This window comes from Neolamprologus brichardi, chromosome 23 (genome assembly GCF_056152115.1).
Source record: "Neolamprologus brichardi isolate AB-2024 chromosome 23, ASM5615211v1, whole genome shotgun sequence".
Classification (NCBI taxonomy): Eukaryota; Metazoa; Chordata; class Actinopteri; order Cichliformes; family Cichlidae; genus Neolamprologus; species Neolamprologus brichardi.
In genome coordinates, this window is record NC_142125.1 from 8619966 (window position 1) to 8641713 (window position 21748).

A 21748-nucleotide genomic window follows, 5' to 3' on the forward strand; every position below is an offset into this window, starting at 1 on the left:
CAGAATCATAACAATGACAGTGGTAAGAGTCAAGTAAATGTCTAGCACAAAGATAAGCAGTTCATTTTCCCAAGAGGGTTTCATCTAAAGAAAGTTGGGTCTAATGAATCACCTTTACCTTCACTTGCCTGGCTTGGTGTGTGTGGGTCATTTAGCTGGAGGACACCTGGAACCAGAATGCACATTGGGAATATGGAAAGCCAATGGAGGCAATGTGATGCTTTACTCGGCTAGGAAACCTTGGGTCCTGCCATCCATTTAGATGTTAGTTTGATGTGCACCACTTATAAGCATTGTTGCAGACCATGTACATCTTTTCAAGGAAACTGTATTCTCTGATGGCTGTGGACTCTTTCAGCAGGATATTGAGCCCTGCCACAAAGCAAAAATGGTTTAGGAATGGTTTGAGGAGCACAACAACAGGTTCAAGATGTTGACTTGGCTTCCCCAGAGCTCAGTCCACTAAAACATCTGTTGGATCTGCTGGACAAACAAGTTTGATTTATGTAGGCCCACCTCAAAACTTACAGAATTTAAACTGTCTGTTACTAAAATCTTGGTGCCAGATACCACAGCACAACTTCAGGGGTCTAGTGCAGACCATGCCTTGATGGGTCAGGGCCATTTTGGCAAGAAAAGGGGAACCAACACAATATTAGACAGGTGGTCATAATGTTATGCCTGATTGGTGGATATACTTTTGTTTACTGGCAGCAGTCTCTTTCTTACTGTGAAACTATATGATTCTTCATGTAAAAGCAAAAATGTAATTTAAAAATGTAAAAGGAAAAAAAATGCCTCACAAATTAGGTTGATATCCTATAGATAAACTGAAATTAAAGAAGAATAACAGATATGCTTGGGTTTGGGCATCCCCACCAATTAGGAACTTTCTGTGTCGAGTTTCTATGATCTTTCTGTCTTTCTGAGTATACATTTATATTGTTGCCTCTTTTTACATTCCTGTCTACTGTAATTCGGCAATCATTAAAATTAAATACCACCCACGATGAGATTAGTTATTGCAGAGCACTGCAGATATTACCTTAGCCACCTCCCAACGAATATTTATATCAAGTTGTCCTCTGATGCACATATATTTTTCCATACTTTTCTCCCCAAGACCAACATACATATGTACAACCGTACACTCACCAGCCAGAGCTACCTATTACACCAAGTAACCCAAGTAGCCAGGGAATGTTCAGCTTATTGATGTGGCCTTCCACAACAGTCCCAGTTTTCTTTGTGGCTCCTTGGGAAAATTAATTGCTTACCTTTTATGTTGTATAGAAGGCACATATTTTTGTTGCGTTACCAACGACTGTTGCTACATACTCAACACATATTTGTTCTTGTTTTAAATCCCCAATTTATTCATTTACAGGGGCTGTTGGTCATCATGGTGACAACCTAGTAGAGAAAGTTTTGACTGTGCTAAAACTCTTACCGGGTCATGTGACAGACGTGCAGGTGGACATGCTGGAGCTCACAAGTCTGCATAAAACCCCTCACTCCAAGAATATCCTGGCCCCTGGCTGTCTTGCACAGATTCAGTGAGTGTATTTAATTTCTCTATTGATTTAGAGCATTCCCCGTCATGTAGAATCTAATAAGGGTGACTTGGCAATAGCACATCATAAAGGCAACATCCAAGTGTTGCTACAGCAATGACCAGCTTGGGGTGTTAGTTTTTGCCACAGGGCTACTCTGACCCCATTATTTACAATACTTGCAGAAGTACCACATATCACTTGTATACATTACATACATCATAGTACATATTGAAGACATATGTAGCACTTTGATATTGTTTTTGCTGTCTGATTTATTATAACCATTTGATCATTCATTTCACCTAATTTCAGCCAATTGTTAAAACAATAAATGTCAGTATTAGTGCAGTATTGCCGTGTGCTGTACCCTCATAGCCATAACCTACCTGCAACAATATTTCTCAAGTGAAGATCTGAAATATTTTATTTTGGCATTTCATACAATGTGTTTGCATACAACGGTTCTCTGGCATAAGACGGTGGTTTATTCAATCTTTGCTGGCAATGAGTTGCTGCCCCGAGTTAATGAGTTTAAGTATCTAAAGTTTTTGTTCGCAAGTGGAGTTGGAGACTTACAGCTGCTGTGGCTGTACCAGTCCAAATCAATAAACTGGTACACAAAGGTAAAGCTGTCCGTTTACTGGTTGCTCTACATGCAGTGGTATAGTGACCAAAGAAATAAGTGAGAAGTGGCAGAAATGTGCTTCCTCTGATGTCTGTGTGTGCTCAACCTCGGTAGTAGGGTAAGGAGCTCAGTCATTGAGGAGAGGTTGACAGTAGAGCTGCTACATCCTTTTTATGTAGAGGTTGTTCCACTGAGGTGGTTTGGGGATATAACCAGAATGCCTCCTAGGTGATGTGTTTCAGGCATGTCAAACTGGGATGAGATCCCAGTGCAGGCTCACGACATGCTAGATTACGTCTGTCCGCTGGCTTTGGAACACCTTGGTGGTCAGGGAGAGGGAATTTGCTAGTCCTACAACCCAGACCCTGATAAGTGGTTAAAAAAAAGAAAAGAAAGAAGATGGTTGGACGGATAAAATCCTTTTGTCTAAACAGAGTTTAGACAGGTCAGCTCTCTTGCCGCACAAAGCCAGCTTTCCTTTCCTAACTTTATATGTTATGGGAAAAATGTACTTTCTCTATGTACAGAAAGGGCCCTGTTTCTTACAGTGAAAGCATGACTATTCATTTAAGAGAACATTTTTTAAGAAAATAAATTAAGCTGATATCCCACAAGTAAGTTAAATTGAAATAGAGTAACAGCTATGTTTGGATTTGAACTCTACACCGTTTAGGGCCTTTCTGTGTTTCCAGTTTCCATGATCTTGCTGTCCTAATGTGGTTTTCCTCTTGGTGCTCCAGCTTCCTACCGCAGTTTAGACATGCAGGCTAGATTAATTGGATTAGATCAATTATAATTGTTGTTTCTTTTTACATTACTGTCTTCTATAAATTGGCAATGAGTAAAAAGGCATCCTTTAACACAACCTAAAAATAGATTTCTCCCCAAGCCAGGCATACTTATGGACAAATGCACACTTACCAGCCAGAGCTACCCACTCCATCAAGTGGCCTAAGTAGCACATGATCAACATTAGTGCCAATAGTTGAGTGAAACCTGCCTCTGGTCTTAGCTCTGCAGATGCACATGCTAGGCGCCTGCGGTGGTGCTGTTATCCATGGCAAGGATTAGTCCTACATCAAGTGTTCCATCCTGGATTTGCCCCTTTATGTGGTTGCTGGAGGAAAAGACTTTGACTGAGAAGAAGAGTTTAGTGGACTGAGCTGTCATGCAGCATGTCTGACTCCATTTCATGAATGGACTCACACATATACTGAATGCAGCAAGGGCTGTTTTGAGCTATGGTAAAGATTCTCTTGTAAGAGAACCCGTTTTTCTAGTTGGTGTTCCCCTTGTAATTATTTAAGGACATCTAGGCAGGGTTACCCCAACATGTGGTTGGATGTACATTTCAAGTTTGGATTCCTATCTACCAAATAACTACGGTATACCCACAAATTACTGTAGTTGCTCTGAATAGCTGCACATCAGAATTAAATCTGGATAATTACAAGTACAGCATCAACAAGGTTGCCCTCTCATTGGTAATTTTATGATGGTATAAATGGGCCACCCCAAGGAAAACTGATAACAGAAACAAAGGTACCAACCACAATCACTGTTCCTGAGCTTTTCACCAAATATGACCAGACTCCCAGCCTAACACCAGATCTCAAAACATTTAGATGATCCATTCAGATATTGTGAACAAGCTCTGCCAAGAAAAAAAAAATGCAGATAAGTATTGCTGAAAGTAATAAGTAAATGACGACAGTGTCGGTGGAGAATATCTGTGATCAGGGCCAGTTGGATCAGCAGGAGAGTTATTCCCTACACTATCTCTAAGCAGATGATCCAGCTGAGCCTTATCACAGATGTGTAGGAGATTGAAATGCTGCTGAAGCAGAGCAAGGGAGATGCCTAGAATTCCCACTTTCTTTAACTGGCCTCAATGCACAGCTCACTGCAGGAAGTGTTTATGTCAATCATTCTAATATGTTCGAGACAGAGTTCCCTAAATGCATGTTTTTAGAGGTCTACTGTTCTTCCCTCCTACTGGCTGTTTATTTACCCATGATGTTTTTTAGCTATTTTTAGCGTGGGTAACGGAGTGTTTTTATTGGTTTTGTTATGTATGCCATCTCAACCCTTTAAATATTAGGTGTGGATTTAATTTAGACCTTTTGTATGATATTTCCCTCTGTAATTCCAGGATATTTTTATAGATTACTATGTCTTAAACATTCTGTGGGTGGCTGTTGATTCTAGCTCTACAGGCAAGACCCCACACTTACTGTGCAATTACTCTAGTATTGTCTTTCATAACCTGGTGTGAATTTCCATATCCTACAGCCTGACTCTGTGGTTGTAGTAATCATGCCAGAAAGAAAGCATACAGCGTGTGGGTGAGTGCACATGCAAACCTAGGCTCTTCGTGCAGTGTTTTTGTATATTTGCTATTGCTATGCTGCTACTGTCCTTTTTTTCAGCCATTAAACGGCACCAGGGTGCGCCACTTCGTGTATATAGAAATATGATGAGTGAAAGTGGCAGTCAAAGTGTTGTTTTATATGCGTGTGTGTGTGTGTTTGTGGTCAAGTACCAGTCCCGTCTGTATAATTTGCTGTGCTTGGATTCACAGCCCTTTTGATCCTGAGTAGGACATTTGAACCCCATTGGCAGAAGGCACAGAGTTTTCCTCAGTCTCAGACTGAACCCTGCACCCCCGTCATCTGGCCGCCTTGGACCTTGATGCTGTGGCGGGAGTGTGTGCAGTGTGGGCAGAAGCAAGTATGGGTGGCCAAGGTGAACTGGGCCTGCCTTGGGAGCTGTAGAGATTGAGCCAAGCAGTGTTACTGACCGCACCCTGCCATGAGAAAACACTACATGGCTGCCATCTCCACAAATCTGGCCTGCAGATCCCTCATGCATACCACCAGAAAAGAGGGAAAACACCTATTTCTGTCCCAGCTGGGAAGTATGAGCATGAATAAAAGCCATGAACACTGATTTCGAACAGTATGAGAAAAGTAACAAAAACAGCCTAGATAGTAAAGGGTGGAGAGGATAAAGCAAATGACAGGCAGTTGAGGATAGCTAAGCCTGTTTTTACTCTACCAAGAATAAGAGTAGAGTATGAAAAGTCGCCACGTTTCTTCTACGGTTTCTCCTTAAAGGTTTGCGATTGTTTTGTTATTCTATACTTAGACAGTGAATAGTGGCATGAACAGCTGAATGAGTCTTTCAGTGATTTATAAGCTTAGCAACCATTCTGCTCCTTGCCAACAGTATAGTATGAGTTCCTATACAGTCCTGCATAAGGTAGACACACAAGAAGAAGGTTCAAGCATAAATGAACTATGCTGCATAGGATGTGGCTTCTGGTCAAATGTGAGGTTTTTGCCTTTGTATTTGAATGAACATTTATAGTAACTGGTTTCAGTGTTGGCTGATTTTACAACTAATGATAAATGCTTCGTATATAGAAAGTGTGCCCAAAGGAAAAGACACAAAAAGGGAAAATGACTTTTTCATTTCTTAAAAATAATAGTCATTCCAAAGTAAGAACCAGTTTTGCTTTGTATCTTTTGATTATTGCATTAAATTGTGAAAATAATTTCTTATCCTTTAATAAAATTGAGCCCGTTTTCAATCTGATTTTATTCACTTTTCCTAAAGGTTAATGACAGGTACAGCTGATTTGGAAACTAAAGTTTATATCAGTGTCAGAGATGCAAGGTTTTAGCCATAATAATACATTTAAGGATGGAGTAAGCTGATGTGTCTTGTGGTTCTCCTCTTAAGTTGTTTCTGTTTCATTCACTCCCTAATTCTGCTTACTCTTCTGAAGAAGGTATCTCAAGCTGAAACTCAGAGTACATCAATCAAATAGATTACGTGCACCTGAACAACATGTACTCTGTGTTCCCATCAAGACTGAGATAACATAACCTTTTCAGTCCTGTATGCTGTCTTCTACTCTGTGGTTTAATTTTCGCTGCAGAACACAAGAGCTGTTCAGGAAACTTTGTGTGTATTTGTTAACTGAGTTGATAAAACATCTCCCTAAAATGGTACTTTACTTCCTCCAGGCCCATTCCTTCAAAGAGCCCCTACTGCTGGCTTTTATTTGAAATGTGAATGTAGCCAAGACAGAGGAGGAGAGGAAGACTCCTTCATTTCCATTTCCCCCCATCAAGATCCTTTAATTTTTCACCTTCTCCCACATTTTACCATTCTGTCAGTGCTGCAAAAAAGACACTTTTTAACATGTCTTTACTATAACTCTGTTCAGAAGACATGACTTTCTTTCACTTATGCATAAAAGATGTCAATTAAATCTTTATGTCTGTTTTAATGTTAATGTGATTATTTATTTATTTTTTTTGTTAAATGGAAAGCTCAAACTGCCACTCTATTTGGCTTTTGTAGCATCATTAAATAATTAATTCATAAATAATACGATAAATGCATTTCTCTTCTTGCAAAAGAAATAAATGGAGGAAGCAGCAATGCCAAATAGAGATGTAAATATGGAAACTAACCACGAAAAATGAATGAAATCATGAATACAAATAAAAATTACACGTGAAAGTAGATAAATAGAAGTATCAGTACAAAAGTAAATAAAACAGTGTGAAACGGACAACAAATGGGCAGGCTGTCTATGTTGATTTTCCTTTATTTCAGTGACACACTATTGATAGTTTCTTTTTCACTTTTGCCTCTCCACCTACGCATGCAGATTTCTACCTCTGACACACACTCTCTACTCTCCGGCCTCACAAATTACAAATCACAGAAAATGATCATGAGCTTGTTAGCTAAAAATCACCCCCACATCCCACCAACCTCCCTGGCATCCCCCTTTGTGTTCACTACACCACACCTCCCCTGAAGCTGAGCCCAGGACCACACCTCTGCCACAGAAGCACCCATTTATTTATTATCATGTTATTTATTTGCTGTAGCAGTTTATAGTTGTCTTTGACGTGTTAAATTGAATGTACATTATTTCTATGAATGAAATTACTCAGACATTTCTTTACTCCGTGCATTTTATTTTATGTCAAAGCCTCGAACCTACATTATCCACAATGACTGATTCAATTCAGATTCAGAAATTTTAGACTAGCAGTGGCTTATGTAAACACAAGGACCAGGATCTATAGGTTATATTAACATTTTAGTTTTTAGCTCCAATCAGGACAGATTTAAGCAACATCACTTGAGGACATTTCATTCTATTTGACTTCATGTGCAGCCAACACCTATAGGGAGATGACTTTTGTGCAAAATTTCTTAAGCTTCCTTTCCTTTAACGATTGCATATTTTACTGTTTTATTTGGAGTAGTAAAAGGAAAAACCTTTTACTCATTATTAAAGAAGTGCAGTTTTAAGACACATAGAACTGACCCTCAAATTCACATCAGTTTGTTTTATTTTACTGTTTTTTTTATTATTATTTATTTATCTGTTTGTGGTGTGCCTCTCCCATCATTTCCTCGCTTCCTGCAAAACTCCTCTCCCCATAAATTCACTGGGTCATTTGTCCCTCTCGCCAGAACACACAGACACTCAAGGCCAGGTCTGGTTTTACTCCCCCGCCCTCTTTCTCTCTCGTGTCATGTCCTGTGCTAGATGGGGATGTTTACAGAAAACCAACAGTGTTTTTTACCCCATTAAACACACTCCATAAATTAACTCACCAAGGAATGGGTATGACCTTGCACAATTCTGTTAGTCCATGTGTATTACGTGCAGTTCTACTGGAAAATACACAGATCATCTAAATCAGGTGTGATGGGAAATGGATTACTCTCTGGGTTTGCAGTCTGCCGAGTGTGAAACTTCAATACTCTTTAACACATTGGGATTAGTAATGTTGGTTTGCACTAGAGCGTTTGTTAATGTCACTTTTTGCAGAGATGCCAGCGTACTCTATGGAGTAGTTTCATCTTATCTTATATAAAAGATCGGCATACCGTTTAGGACTGATAAGGGAAGTCTGTGTTTGGTTGCCTTAGTCTTCAGTCACACAAGCCTGGAGACTGGCCTATGACCCGCCTGACAATCTCTGGGAACTAGAGAAAAATCTATATTCCAGCGGTTGATGAGTGGTCTATAGAGCTTACTGGCTGGTGTTTGGTTAAAATCAGTCTCTAAGAGAGTGCTGCACCAGAACTCTTGCTGTGATTGCTTTGGTTGCCTGTATTTTGTATGAAAGATGGAGTCAGAAGTGGAAACTGTTGCTTTCAAAGTAAAAATTATGCCTCACCACTGCAACCAGCATTTCAAAATACAAATGCAAAACATTTCTACCGCATGGCAAGTAGTTTGCAAGTATTTGCTGTGAAGTTGATGGCTTCCATGCAAACTGTGGGTGACTGTGGGAAACTGCTAGCAATCACAACAATTCCGGAAAGGATTTTGGTGCAGAAATGTATAATGCATTGTGGTCAATTTTAGACTAGCAACTGCAGCAACCTCCAGAAAACACAGTTCCGGAATACACACTTTTCACAGTATGCTTGGTAGTTGGACACTAACGGGTCTAAGCCTGTGTGAAGGAGGCCTAACTTGCACTCTGTTAATAGCTACTGAGGGGTCCAGTTCAGTAGAAGTCTGTGATTATAAAATCTCATTGCTCACTTAGCTAAAACCTCAGTAAAACCTTACCTAATGAGTTCATTGTGTCAGTCGTTAGTTTTAAGTCACTACATACTCACTACATGTAATCCTGTAACTGTTAGATACCAGTGAAGGTAAGTGAGGAATTAAGGGTGTTTTGGTTTTGATGTGGGGGGAGTTTCCAGGTGGCGAATGAAATGACCATCTAATACTTTTCCTTCAGGCTTTATCAGTCACGTGTATCAGTAGTATGACTCCTTTCTGAATCATAAACACTGAATTTTGTGGCAAACATGCACATACATGTTTGACAAAATAATGAACTGGGGGGGGGGCTCATGAAATCCTGAGTCACCATGGTTTAAACTGTCCTATTATGCTGCATCATACTTCCAGGAATGTTACCCAACCACACGCACACCCACCCCACTTTCTTTAATGGGTTCGATGTGGTAGGAAGAACATTAACAGACATTTACATGGCCATTATTTAAAATAGTACACAGATTTTTCTTCAAGCAAGTATTTGATGTTTAGCTATTTTTAAATGTTATAAAACTCATTACTAATGGAATTTACTTTGGGTACAAACACCCATACACTTTAAACCCCCACTCAACATATCCAAGCAAGCTAGACAGGGCGTTCAACGTGATGTACACAAGTCAGGTGCAAGAGTGCCCCCTTCAGTCTCTGTGTGAGCAGCCTTTCAACTAAGAGAGCCTTCACTCTGCACTTCGCACTCAGGAAAAAAACCAGATGACCAAACACGCGAACCCCAGTTTCCCAGCACCCCACCTCCTACCCCTTTCCATAGTAGACTAGTTACTCAATAAGGTTTCTGGCTGATTCTGTCTCGCACCCTGCCAATATAAACTTCACCCCCGGGGGGATTATTCTAGCTCAAACCCCCACCTTCGTCTGACCAAATGGCCTGAGGAAAGCATCAGGGGAGTGGGACGTCTGTGGTTTTTGGGGGGTTGGGTGGGCAATAAGCCAAATGAGAACCATATTTCATTCGTACTCTGCCGAGGCCCTCCAACTTACAAGAACACATGCAGATGTGCAAGGTTGTGCACAGACATATACATGCACACACCCTCAAACAAACTTGTGGTTACTTACATATGGCCCGGTCAAGTCACAATATTGGTATTTCAGCCATGACAAGCATGTGGGACATGATTTGATTAGTCTTAGCAGTTTTAATGCATCATCGAGTTTTCAGGGAATGGGCCCCTGCCATGACTCTTCATTAACCAGAAAAATCTGCAAAGAATTCAGAAAATCAGGTAATTATTATGATTCTATCTGATTCGTCTTTCCTTATTTTCCCAAAGTTTTTACTGTATCAGTCTTTTTGTATTTAACACTTGTCGTCGGCTGAGTCGTACTTGCTGGTCTTTGTCTCTAGCTCTAGTGTGAAGATGGCGGCTGTCCCGTTGTGAGCCCCTCTTCTCCCCATCTAGCCCCTGCCCAAGGTCTGGAACAGATTACATCTGATATTAAACACATGGCAGCAGTTAGAAAGGAGAAAAGGCGAGCGAAGAAAAAAGTTCTTAAAAAAGACGAAAGAAAAGAAAAACAGAGTGGATTTGTCAACTAGGTCCCTCCTACCTTCTCTCTGTCCTCTGTTCATTTTCTCAGTGTAGTCTCTTTCTCTACTTTGTTTCTGGGCACTCCTGAGTATGTGGAAGATCATGACCGCTTGTCTGAATAGCTGTCAAAAGCACAGACAATGATGTAAGCTTTTTATGGCCTTTTATTCAACCAGCAAAGCTTAAGTTTTCTTATCATGAGGGGGGGAAAAAAGAAAAGAAACTAGACGAAGGTCTGAAATTCTTATATAGAGGATGTTTTGTAAGAAAAATGTCACTTTCTATTCATTTAATGATGATGAGGCTCCTCAGTGACACTCTTAGATTATTTTAGGGAAAGATTTGAATCCGTTTCTGCTTGCAAGCAGATGGTAATGGTCTTAAACGCATGCCTTGTCACCAGTCTCCCATTAGAGTGTGTTAAGTAATAGCGTATAAAAAAAAAAAAAAAAACACTAGGGCCTGAGATGGCACAAAGACGAGTCTCAGTCTCCAGACTTACTTTTGTAAGGACGGTGGTTATCAGTCCAGAGGAATGTTGGCACATAGATCTTTAAGGTGGATGCAAAACATTCCTAATGTTCCCTCTGTTGAGTTCAGTTTTTTCCTGTGAGGGCTCCCATCGGGGAGTCACCAGTCCCCAACCAGTAGGCTCTCTATCACTGAGGCTTGAGCTCAATCATGCTCATCTTGTTCTGTGTACTCTGAACAAACAAGCAAGAAAAGTAACCATTGCTCAGCTTGTTAGTTCTAAAAAACACAGTTCACTTTCTATTGCAGTGTTATGTTTTCCTCATGACTAAACTTGCCTGTTTTGATTGCTCTACCTATCAGGTCATCTGCAAGGTCACTGTGGGACGTCATGCTGACCACTAAACACAAAGAGGGAGTGATAGAGGTCCGGCGGCAACTAGTGGAAGCAGCCAGTAAAGAGAATCTGCCAATCAAGATGAGCATGGGTAAGAACCACTATGCCGTGGAAGGAGCAGAGCCCATATCATGTTTCACATTAATTAAAGACTAACTTATACAAAACACAGAACAGTCGTATTATATAACGTATGTAGATTTTTTTCTTGCTTATAGAGAATCATGTGCTACTTCTGTCGTGTTTTTCAGCACTCTCAAAAACATTACAAAAGCGCCTCCTATTGAAATCAAGCTTCTTTGCCTTGCTGTGTATTTGCCCATGTGGCCACAGAAGGAAATGTGAACCACATGTTGGCTCTATGACACACACTTACACACACATGCTGCCTGCACACATGCTGCTTTCGAAAACTTTTGTTGTTTGTTAATGAAGCAAAGGGACTGAATCGAGGGATAAAAATATGCGTAGGCACGCAAAAATAAAGTCATTACGTGCACGAGTGCAGAGTGTCCTTGTGCACGTTCACCTTTATGCTACCCTCTGACTTAAAGAGGTAATGGATGCACTACACTCCCACAAACACACATATGCACGCACTCCCGTTCATGGCTAATATGCAAGTTAGCATCTGGCAAAAAAGGGGGTGTAAAAGGGAGGGGCACTGTGGTCCCTTAGCTCCTATAATCTACGAGGTAAAGAAGGTCTTGTCTCTCGTAACAGGCAGGTTGTAATATGCTGGAGGTCGCACACATATGCTCACACCCAAGGTACTCTGTCTGGCGTCCAAATCTACACGTGGCTGTTTCCTTTCGCGCACGGCAGTCCCTCTAATTTCAGATGTGTGCAGGCTTTTAGATTTTATTGAGAGAAATGCGCAACATCAAGTGACGCTAAAAGCAAAATGTATAAAGAAGGTATAGCACTGAAGCTTCTCCCGCTGGTTCACTGACAGCCTGTTGACTTAATGTTTTTGCTGAGAGAGAGAAAACGAGAGAAGCAGTGAGAGAAGGGGGTACTGTAATATCCTTAACACTGAACCTTTATACCCCGCTGGCAGAGGACCAGAATTCACAAAACCCCCTGAGCTCCCATAGCACCCCCCACAGTTCCCATCCTGCCCACCAGCAGAGTTTTCAATCCATCATGCTCTGCTCCTGAGACCAAGCTAAACCGAGTAACACAAAACACTTAGCATTAATACCTATCTGCTCTCTCAGTGCCCACTCGCTCGCTAGGAGAGGAAAATTTTCCCCCTGCACCCAAGAGTGTTCTCACTCTGGAGAGGTTATGCAGATCAGAGGAGAAAAGAGGATATCGCTGTATTCCAGGCCCTAAATTTTCACAAACAGACTGACCCAACTTGGCTTCTTTTCATCTCAGCAGGATAAGATCATCCTGTGAGAAACAGAGAAAATAATAAATTTCTCAGCGCCTGATATAACCCGTCAGGTTTCTCACAGCACAATAGAATGATGAAATTCCCCTGCTCTGTGTAGGGATATGTACAGTATGTGGTTTCGCAGAGTCCAGTGTTTATCTTTGGTGTTTTTGCTCTTTGCAGGGAATTAGCTGGACAGCTTCGGTTTCATCTTCCGTAAACGTGCGTTCATCTCATCCATCTGCTTGTGTTTGTATATATGCGTGGATGTGCGTGCGTCACAAGTTTATACCCTCTGTGTATGTGCCGCGTGCACGGACACCGCGCGGTAAATGGGATGTGTTGACAGGACCTTTCTTCCTGTGGCACAGTCCGGCCTTTTAACGACAGAGGAGCGTGAGTCAAGCGGACAGTTGATTTGGGGAAAAATAAATTTTTGTAACAGCAAAGATGTGTTTATGTTTAGCAGTGTAATTTCTCCCTTTTGAAAACTAAATTTATATACTCACATGTATACATGTGAGTAAGAGGAAAAATGTTATATTTTATCTAGTAATTAAGGCAGGCCTATTCATTTCTTGTTTTGTTTTTGTTGAATTGGATTCTCTGTCACCATAAAGGAGCAATTTATTTATTTTTTTGTCTGTTTAACAAATGTTCGTCGGATTTATTTAAGACTTGGCAGGTGAATTGTCAAGTGTTAAATCACTTCAAACGTTTGAAGTGATTTGGGATTCTCTCCAGTGTCTATTTTTCTGCTTTTCTGCATTTATACCAGGGTTCCCATACCAATGTAGATGCTTATGATTGATTTGATCGATTTGTCTGTATCCCAACGGTGTCACCAGCTCGCGTAGCATAATTCATAAATTAACCTTAAGAAGGGAATTTTAAAGAGTTAAACACGCAGAACAAGGAACCTTTTAAATTGCATGTTACCTTTTAAAGCAAATGAAATGAAGACCTGATCGTAGCATTTTTTTTTAGTCGTATTTGCTTCTGTTTCTATGAAAAATTGTTGAATTTTATATTGAATGTATTTGTGAAATTTTGTGAAGACGTGGACCATGGCGGATACAAGCCAAAATATAGATAGAAATCTCTTTCTTCAAAATTACAAGATTGCACCTTTGTGAATGACTCGTCCTAGGAAATGCCCTTCTAATTTCTGTATATCATCTCTTTTCTGCTCTTGTAGGTCTGCATTATGTTACTACCAGTCACATCCACACAAACTGTTTAACTTGGCCAGAGCCTGCTGTGTTGTCTTGCAGCTTCATGATAGACGGGGCCAGTCTACCTGGAGCATTTAAGAGCTGGCTTTCTTAGCTCTTCCATCCCTTTTCTCCATTTACCCAGCACCATGTTATTTATATGGTTGGTTTTGGGTTTGTCATTTTAGGTTTTTAAAATGCACAACACTATGTATACTTAACATTCAATCATCCAACTACTGACACACTGATTAGAACACCTCATTGAGTACTATAGTTTTCTACTTAATTAAGTTAATAAATTGGTAGATTTTGTTTCAAGTGATTTCTTCCTATTATATGTCATGGCCCTTGAGCCATATTGTGACACTCAGATCTTTTAAAATTTCAAAGCATCTTAGTTAACGTTTAAGGAATGAGAATCATTTCATTTGTAAACATACAGTGGGGCAAAAAAGTATTTAGTCAGCCACCGATTGTGCAAGTTCCCCCACTTAAAATGATGACAGAGGTCAGTAATTTGCACCAGAGGTACACTTCAACTGTGAGAGACAGAATGTGAAAAAAAAATCCATGAATTCACATGGTAGGATTTGTAAAGAATTTATTCGTAAATCAGGGTGGAAAATAAGTATTTGGTCAATAACAAAAATACAACTCAATACTTTGTAACATAACCTTTGTTGGCAATAACAGAGGTCAAACGTTTACTATAGGTCTTTACCAGGTTTGCACACACAGTAGCTGGTATTTTGGCCCATTCCTCCATGCAGATCTTCTCAAGAGCAGTGATGTTTTGGGGCTGTCGCCGAGCAACACGGACTTTCAACTCCCGCCACAGATTTTCTATGGGGTTGAGGTCTGGAGACTGGCTAGGCCACTCCAGGACTTTCAAATGCTTCTTACGGAGTCACTCCTTTGTTGCCCGGGCGGTGTGTTTTGGATCATTGTCATGTTGGAAGACCCAGCCTCGTTTCATCTTCAAAGTTCTCACTGATGGAAGGAGGTTTTGGCTCAAAATCTCACGATACTTGGCCCCATTCATTCTGTCCTTAACACGGATCAGTCGTCCTGTCCCCTTGGCAGAAAAACAGCCCCATAGCATGATGTTTCCACCCCCATGCTTCACAGTAGGTATGGTGTTCTTGGGATGCAACTCAGTATTCTTCTTCCTCCAAACACGACGAGTTGAGTTTATACCAAAAAGTTCTACTTTGGTTTCATCTGACCACATGACATTCTCCCAATCCTCTGCTGTATCATCCATGTGCTCTCTGGCAAACTTCAGACGGGCCTGGACATGCACTGGCTTCAGCAGCGGAACACGTCTGGCACTGCGGGATTTGATTCCCTGCCGTTGTAGTGTGTTACTGATGGTGACCTTTGTTACTTTGGTCCCAGCTCTCTGCAGGTCATTCACCAGGTCCCCCCGTGTGGTTCTGGGATCTTTGCTCACCGTTCTCATGATCATTTTGACCCCACGGGATGAGATCTTGCGTGGAGCCCCAGATCGAGGGAGATTATCAGTGGTCTTGTATGTCTTCCATTTTCTGATGATTGCTCCCACAGTTGATTTTTTTCACACCAAGCTGCTTGCCTATTGTAGATTCACTCTTCCCAGTCTGGTGCAGGTCTACAATTCTTTTCCTGGTGTCCTTCGAAAGCTCTTTGGTCTTGGCCATGGCGGAGTTTGGAGTCTGACTGGTTGAGGCTGTGGACAGGTGTCTTTTATACAGATGATGAGGTCAAACAGGTGCCATTCATACAGGTAACGAGTGGGGGACAGAAAAGCTTCTTACAGAAGATGTTACAGGTCTGTGAGAGCCAGGGATTTTCCTTGTTTGAGGTGACCAAATACTTATTTTCCACCCTGATTTACGAATAAATTCTTTACAAATCCTACCATGTGAATTCATGGATTTTTTTTTTTCACATTCTGTCTCTCACAGTTGAAGTGTACCTCTGGTGCAAATTACTGACCTCTGTCATCATTTTAAGTGGGGGAACTTGCACAATCGGTGGCTGACTAAATACTTTTTTGCCCCACTGTAGATTTGTCTTATCAGTCGTGTTAACCACAGAAATGATACAATCAAAATTTCCAGTGATGCATTTCAAACATCACTCTTGAATTTGAATGAATGAAGTCTCCCACCCCAACAGATTCAGTTTGAAATTGACTTTAAGTTTGAACTAAAGAGAAGCCAGAGATAAAAGCTTTTTTGGAGAGACACTGAAGACACTAAGTGCTGCGACAGTGTAGCTGCCCACTTGTAGCCTCTGCTCTAATGTACAGTAAAATCTTGAAAGGGTCCCTAATATACATCCTCAGATAAAGGCTCCAACATGTTTCTCCTCTTGGAGTACATAAATAAAAATCTCTGAGCCTTCCTGTGTCCTCATCCACACAGAGTTACTTATGAGGCTGTCCAGCTGCTGAGGCAGGCTACCACTCAGCTTCACTCCGACATCAGACATCACTTACCCTCTGAGTAACCCTGTGCACCTAGAACTCAAGTCATCTTCCAGTAACCGGACTAAATCATTGTTGGCCCTTGCCCCTTCTTACATTGTTGAAGACTTTGATCATAGCCAAGTCTCAATCGCCACTTCTGCACATCAGGCTGAAATGCGCAGAAAATCCAGATGTTTATAGCAAGAGACTAAAAATGTGATTTGCTTTATGGTCGACTTTGCAATAAATGCACCCAAAAGATTCTTGCAATGCCCAAAAGCTTCAGGTTTCTCTACCATCTTGTGTGGAAAAGCTACAGAAACTGCAGTACTGCTGATTTATATGTATGTAGGGTTCTTCTTAACAAAACTGACATTCTGAAGTACTGATGTTATTTATATTTATTTTGAATAGCTTCTTATTCCATGCACACCCAATGCACTGAAGACTGAATGGAAATATTTCTGTACTTGGCGCTTGTCACCACCAGAAAGGAATGCACGGTTCTTGAAATGCGTTCAAATTTACAGATGCAAACATTTTGTTTTAAAACAGTTCTTCTGTTTTGCTGCGGCTATGGTAGTTAAAATGAGAGCTCAGCTGACAGATCAGATGACAATGAGAAAACGTAAAACAGATTCATTTTGCATCTGGCAACAGGATGCCTGAAGAATCATAGCACTGTTTTGAAGGAAGTTTAGAGACACAGATAAGAGCTAAGGCTGAACCAGGACTGTTTGATTGTGTAATGGAGTGGAGGCTTTTGTGAGGCTTTCTTGGCTAAAGTACTTTCTCCGTGTTTCTTTCCGATGTTTTACGTTTTCTCATTCTCATCTGGTCTGCTGTAGCTGTAAATTCCGATTACCTTTAGCCTACAGGATACCATTCTGGGTGAAATTATTCCCTGGTTCTGTGCTGAATTATGGTTGGCACATGAAGCTTTGTGAACTTTAGTTATACTGCCAGGATTTTTATGGCTGGATATGCTCACAAAAGAGCTTTTCAGTATTCTGTCTGGACTGGAGCTTATTCTTTAAAAATACTTTCAATTCAACAAGAAACTTGATTCGCCTTCGGAGACGCTTGCTCTGTTTTGTCTTTAAATGCCACCCAGTGCACTCAGTCCTTCAGTTCATTTCAGTAGGTGTTTCCCAACACATACATATGGAAATATATGTTCCTGTCGTGTTTACTGATTAGCTGTTGTGAATATAACTTTGGTAGCAGCTTTGTGCGGCTCTCCCAAGTATCCCTCCTGAAAATAGTACAAAGCTACACATTTTATCGTCCAGTTTAACATGTGTCTTTTTGCATTTCTAGTTCTAATGTCTTTTAGATTTCTGTTTCGTTTGTGTCCTGCCTGTCTGTTTCTCTTCTGGTCATATGTTTTGCTTCACTAAAGAAAACACTGGCCATGTAGTCCAACAGGAAATACTCCCACATCTGGTGCTGGTTCAGAACATCAACATAAAGAAGTAGGCTTTATGGCGAGTTAATGTGTGCCCTTTGTCTATCCCAGCCCCTGACACAACCTCTCATACCTCTAAGCCGCGCTTCATACCACCCCTGGACTTTACACCCTTTGCACTGCTTTTCCTGTGTCTCTTTAAATGGGAGAAGTTGGGGGAGATTCAGAGGTTCCTAAACAGTAAAAGGAGTCTGGACTCTTTCTGCTACCTCTATAAATAATCAGTGAAAACTTCTGATTTACAGTTATTAGTCATACTCAACACGGGTTCAGTGCCTCTTGTCAGTGTTGCTGCACCTCAGCTATATGTAGACATGCTTAAGCACCTACACACATGCTTACATAGTGCAACATTTATGAGTCACTGACTAACAACAATCACAGAAGCTCTATGCAGGAACAAGCACATATAGAGAATATTCCTTTGTGACTGTCACACGGCAACACTCATGCAAGCCGTGCAGCCTGCTTTCTCTCACCCTGTGGAGTTTTTGCCTGTTAAGATAAAGTTATGCTCGACTTTAGTCTCAGTCATTCCCCTCTGCCCCAAGATAAGTGTATGATTTTTTTTTTTAATGCTGTTATGCTTGGTAAAAGGTTATCTATTGTTGTTTCTGCTTTTGGCTCTTCCCTTCTATGTGTGTGCAGTGTTCCCTCGTTAATCGTTACGTTCTAAAAATAACCCGCAATAGGCGAAATCTGCAAAGTAGTCAGCTTTATTTTTTACAATTGTTATAGATGTTTTAAGGCTGTAAAACCTCTCACTATACACTTTATACACTTTTCTCAGACAGGCACAGTGTTGGGGAGTAACGGAATACATGTACCGCCGTTACGTATTTAAAATGCAAAATATGAGTAACTGTATTCCGTTACAGTTACCGTTTAAAAAGGTGGTATTTAGAATACAGTTACTTTGTCGAAATAAATGGATTACACGGCGGTACTTTCCTGTTTCATATTGTAGCGGGTCAGGACTGTTTGGGTTTTGTTTGACAGCTACCTTCTGTTGTTCCAGGTGGCAGCGTTACGGTTGCCATGGTTACAGGGTGACGCTCTCTCTGCTGTTTCCTGGGTGAGAGAGCGCCTGTTGTTGTTGTTGTGCTAAGCTAATAGACAGAATGCTACAGGTATAGCTCTAAAGAATGTAGCATCATAGGCAGTGTAGTCCGTGCTGCAGGGAGAATGGACTGCCATACCCGTTATGTGTCTGTGAGCGAGGGAGGAAGAAAAAGGAAAAGTACGAGCTGTCATCGAGCAAAAACGGGAGCTGGAAGCATGTAAATATAATAATAACCACTGCAGCCAAGAAGAGTGCCTGACGAGCCCAGTTGTAAGTAAGCTATTAAGCTATTAAAGCTAGTTTTCGGCTACGAGCCCGACACAGAACCCACCGTATTAGCCAGAGGTCCCTTTACTACGGTTCGGAGCCGCGGACCTTCAGTACTAAAGTAATTACTTCAGTAATAAATCACAGCAATAGTACATTCATGTAGTTGTAAACAGCATGATAATATATTAAGTAATCCAAAGTATTCAGAATACGTTACTCTCATTGAGTAACGTAACGGAATACGTTACAGAATACATTTTGGGGCATGTATTCTGTAATGGAATACATTTTAAAAGTAACCTTCCCAACACTGGACAGGCATGAACATTTTCACACTTTTCTCTCTTGTTTAAACACTCTCAAAGTTCAAACCTTCTTAGAAAAATAACTCCAGTATTATAGAATGAAACCAACTTCAGAGTCACAGTGCTAGCAATCGAAGATTTATGTAAATTTGACAAGGCCAGCGCATTCTGTAATGGACAGGAGACATGGCACAGAAGAAATTGATTGACAATGGTCTACAGCCGATCAGGACACAGAACACAATGAACACACACACACAAAAGCACGCGAAACAAAATTGCATTAAAAAAATCAGCGAAACGGCGAGGTGAACCGCATTATAGCGAGGGACGACTGTATAGTCTAATCGTTTTCCCTTAATATAATTCTTAAAATGCTGTATGTATAGAATATGTTTGCAAACCCGAAAAAGTTTGCAGAACTTAAACAAAATTAAGGTAACCAACTGCCTTAAGTTTTTAGAAGTTGATGAATTTCAAAATTGAAGCTTATCAGTACTCCAGTATTTCAGTTACATTTGGTATGTATCTTTTGACTAAAATAAAAGTAAAATGTTTAGTAATTAAATGAAAAAAAAAGTAACTAGAACTTAAAGTTTTCATTCATGTTTTCATGGGAATTAGTTGACATAACTTCAGTTCGACTCAGTATTTAATGATTTGGATGATTTTATGACAAATTGTGTCTCCAATTCATCGTCGTCATCATCAATCATCATCAGAAAGGTATATAGTAGTTGTGACCCAGAAGAAAGTGGGCTAATGCTAGAATTCAAAGTCTCAGTTTGAGGTTCATGATAAAGACAAGGAGAATTTATAAATGGTGGAATGTTGGGGGTTTTTTACGCCCTAAAAATCGATAACCACGGGGCTCCAAAGTTTTGTTGCTTAGAGTGTGAGATTCCTTTCATTCCTTTTTATTGTAAAATACAATCCAGCTTTGACGCATCTTTTACTGAGCAGAGGGTCCACTCTGCCATAAAGTTGAGTGCTTCAAAGGTGGTTGACCTTTCAAAAGTTTCTCCCATCTTCACCCCAAATCTTTGTAGCTCAGTGTGAGTAACCACCAGGTTTAGGTCTCCTTCCTTCCACCTAAAACATCAGGAAGGAGGGAATTTGATCAAAGTTGATCCCTTCATGTTCTGAGGCTCCTGAGCTAAATACAGCAAGCGCTCTGAATACTTATGTCAATGTAATATTTCAGATTTTTCTTTTTAATGAATTGGCAAAACTTTCAACAATTCTGTTTTCACTTTGTTATTATGTTTGGATGAAATTAATTTTGAACAATTTCATCCTAAGGCTGTAAAGGGAAAAGTCAAGGCGTCTGTAAACCTTCTGATTGCACTGTATACAACGATCTTTGCCAGATTTTGATTGATTCATTTCTTACGGCTCCAAATTGCTTGCTAGATGATAACTGTATCATCTTCCCTCCTTTCAGGCCGTGTGACCCCCGAACAGCTTTGCTCCTACATCCAGCTGTTCCGGAGCAGTCGAGGGGCGCTAGAGAGTCACTGTGGGGTACTCCAGCTGGGCCTGGCCACGGCCCAGACTCTCCGACACCCAAGCCTGCCTCGCTGGGATTCCTGTCTGGCCTTCGAGAGGCTGCTGCTGCAGGTGGGCGCTCATCTTACACGGCCCTATTATCCATATGTGCTAGAGCCGATGAAAACTTGATGTTTTCCTTTTTAAATGGGACGTGAACATCTTAAAAATGCGATACCACCTATGACAGATTGACACATTTTTGAGCTCTTCAACTGCAACAAAGTAGCCTATTTCAGATGAAAGTACTTTTCAGAAGTGTGACTGAAATAACTTCAACAACACATATCGATGTTAGATAATAACTTGAAATAAAGCGACACTGATAGTTTTAACTAAACTGGAAAACTGCATATTCTCTGGCATTTTTAATTAACATTGCTCCTGTTAGTAAATATGTTATTACCAGTGCACAGGAGGTAGGTGTGTGTTTGTGGTTCGCAAGATGGCGGCAAGAATGTTGTGTTAAACTGACAGCGACAGGAAAAAACAGATTCCTCTCTGTCATAAACAAGGTCAGTTTTGCTTGTAGGGAAAACATTCCGATCAAGTAAACACGGAGAAAACGCTAGATTGCCACGATTTCGTGTAGAGCCTTTGAATCTACAGGAGGTCTTTTATGGGGGATGGTGCAGGCACATGTACATGTGTCTTTGAGCTTTTAAAGGTCGCAGGATAAGTCGGGGGGAGGAGGCGGAGTATAACGAATAAATCAAAAAATGAGAGCGCAGTCAGTCATCACTCATTCACCTCCACAGCAGTGATTAGTACATGTTCTGTACTTTCTAACACACAATCTTAATGGCGCCAAGCTATGAGCTCACTA

At 40.8% G+C, this 21748-nt stretch overlaps 1 protein-coding gene across 1 annotated transcript in view; it reads left to right on the forward strand.

Annotated features, from left to right (window-relative positions):
- scfd2 (sec1 family domain containing 2) overlaps positions 1-21748 on the forward strand; it is a 108501-nt gene that overhangs the window by 1043 nt on the left and 85710 nt on the right. Inside the window, exons 2-4 of the mRNA XM_087836880.1 lie at positions 1388-1556; positions 11185-11309; positions 20819-20994. Coding sequence (XP_087693006.1) covers positions 1388-1556; positions 11185-11309; positions 20819-20994 — 470 coding nt within the window. The remainder of the gene's footprint in view (positions 1-1387; positions 1557-11184; positions 11310-20818; positions 20995-21748) is intronic.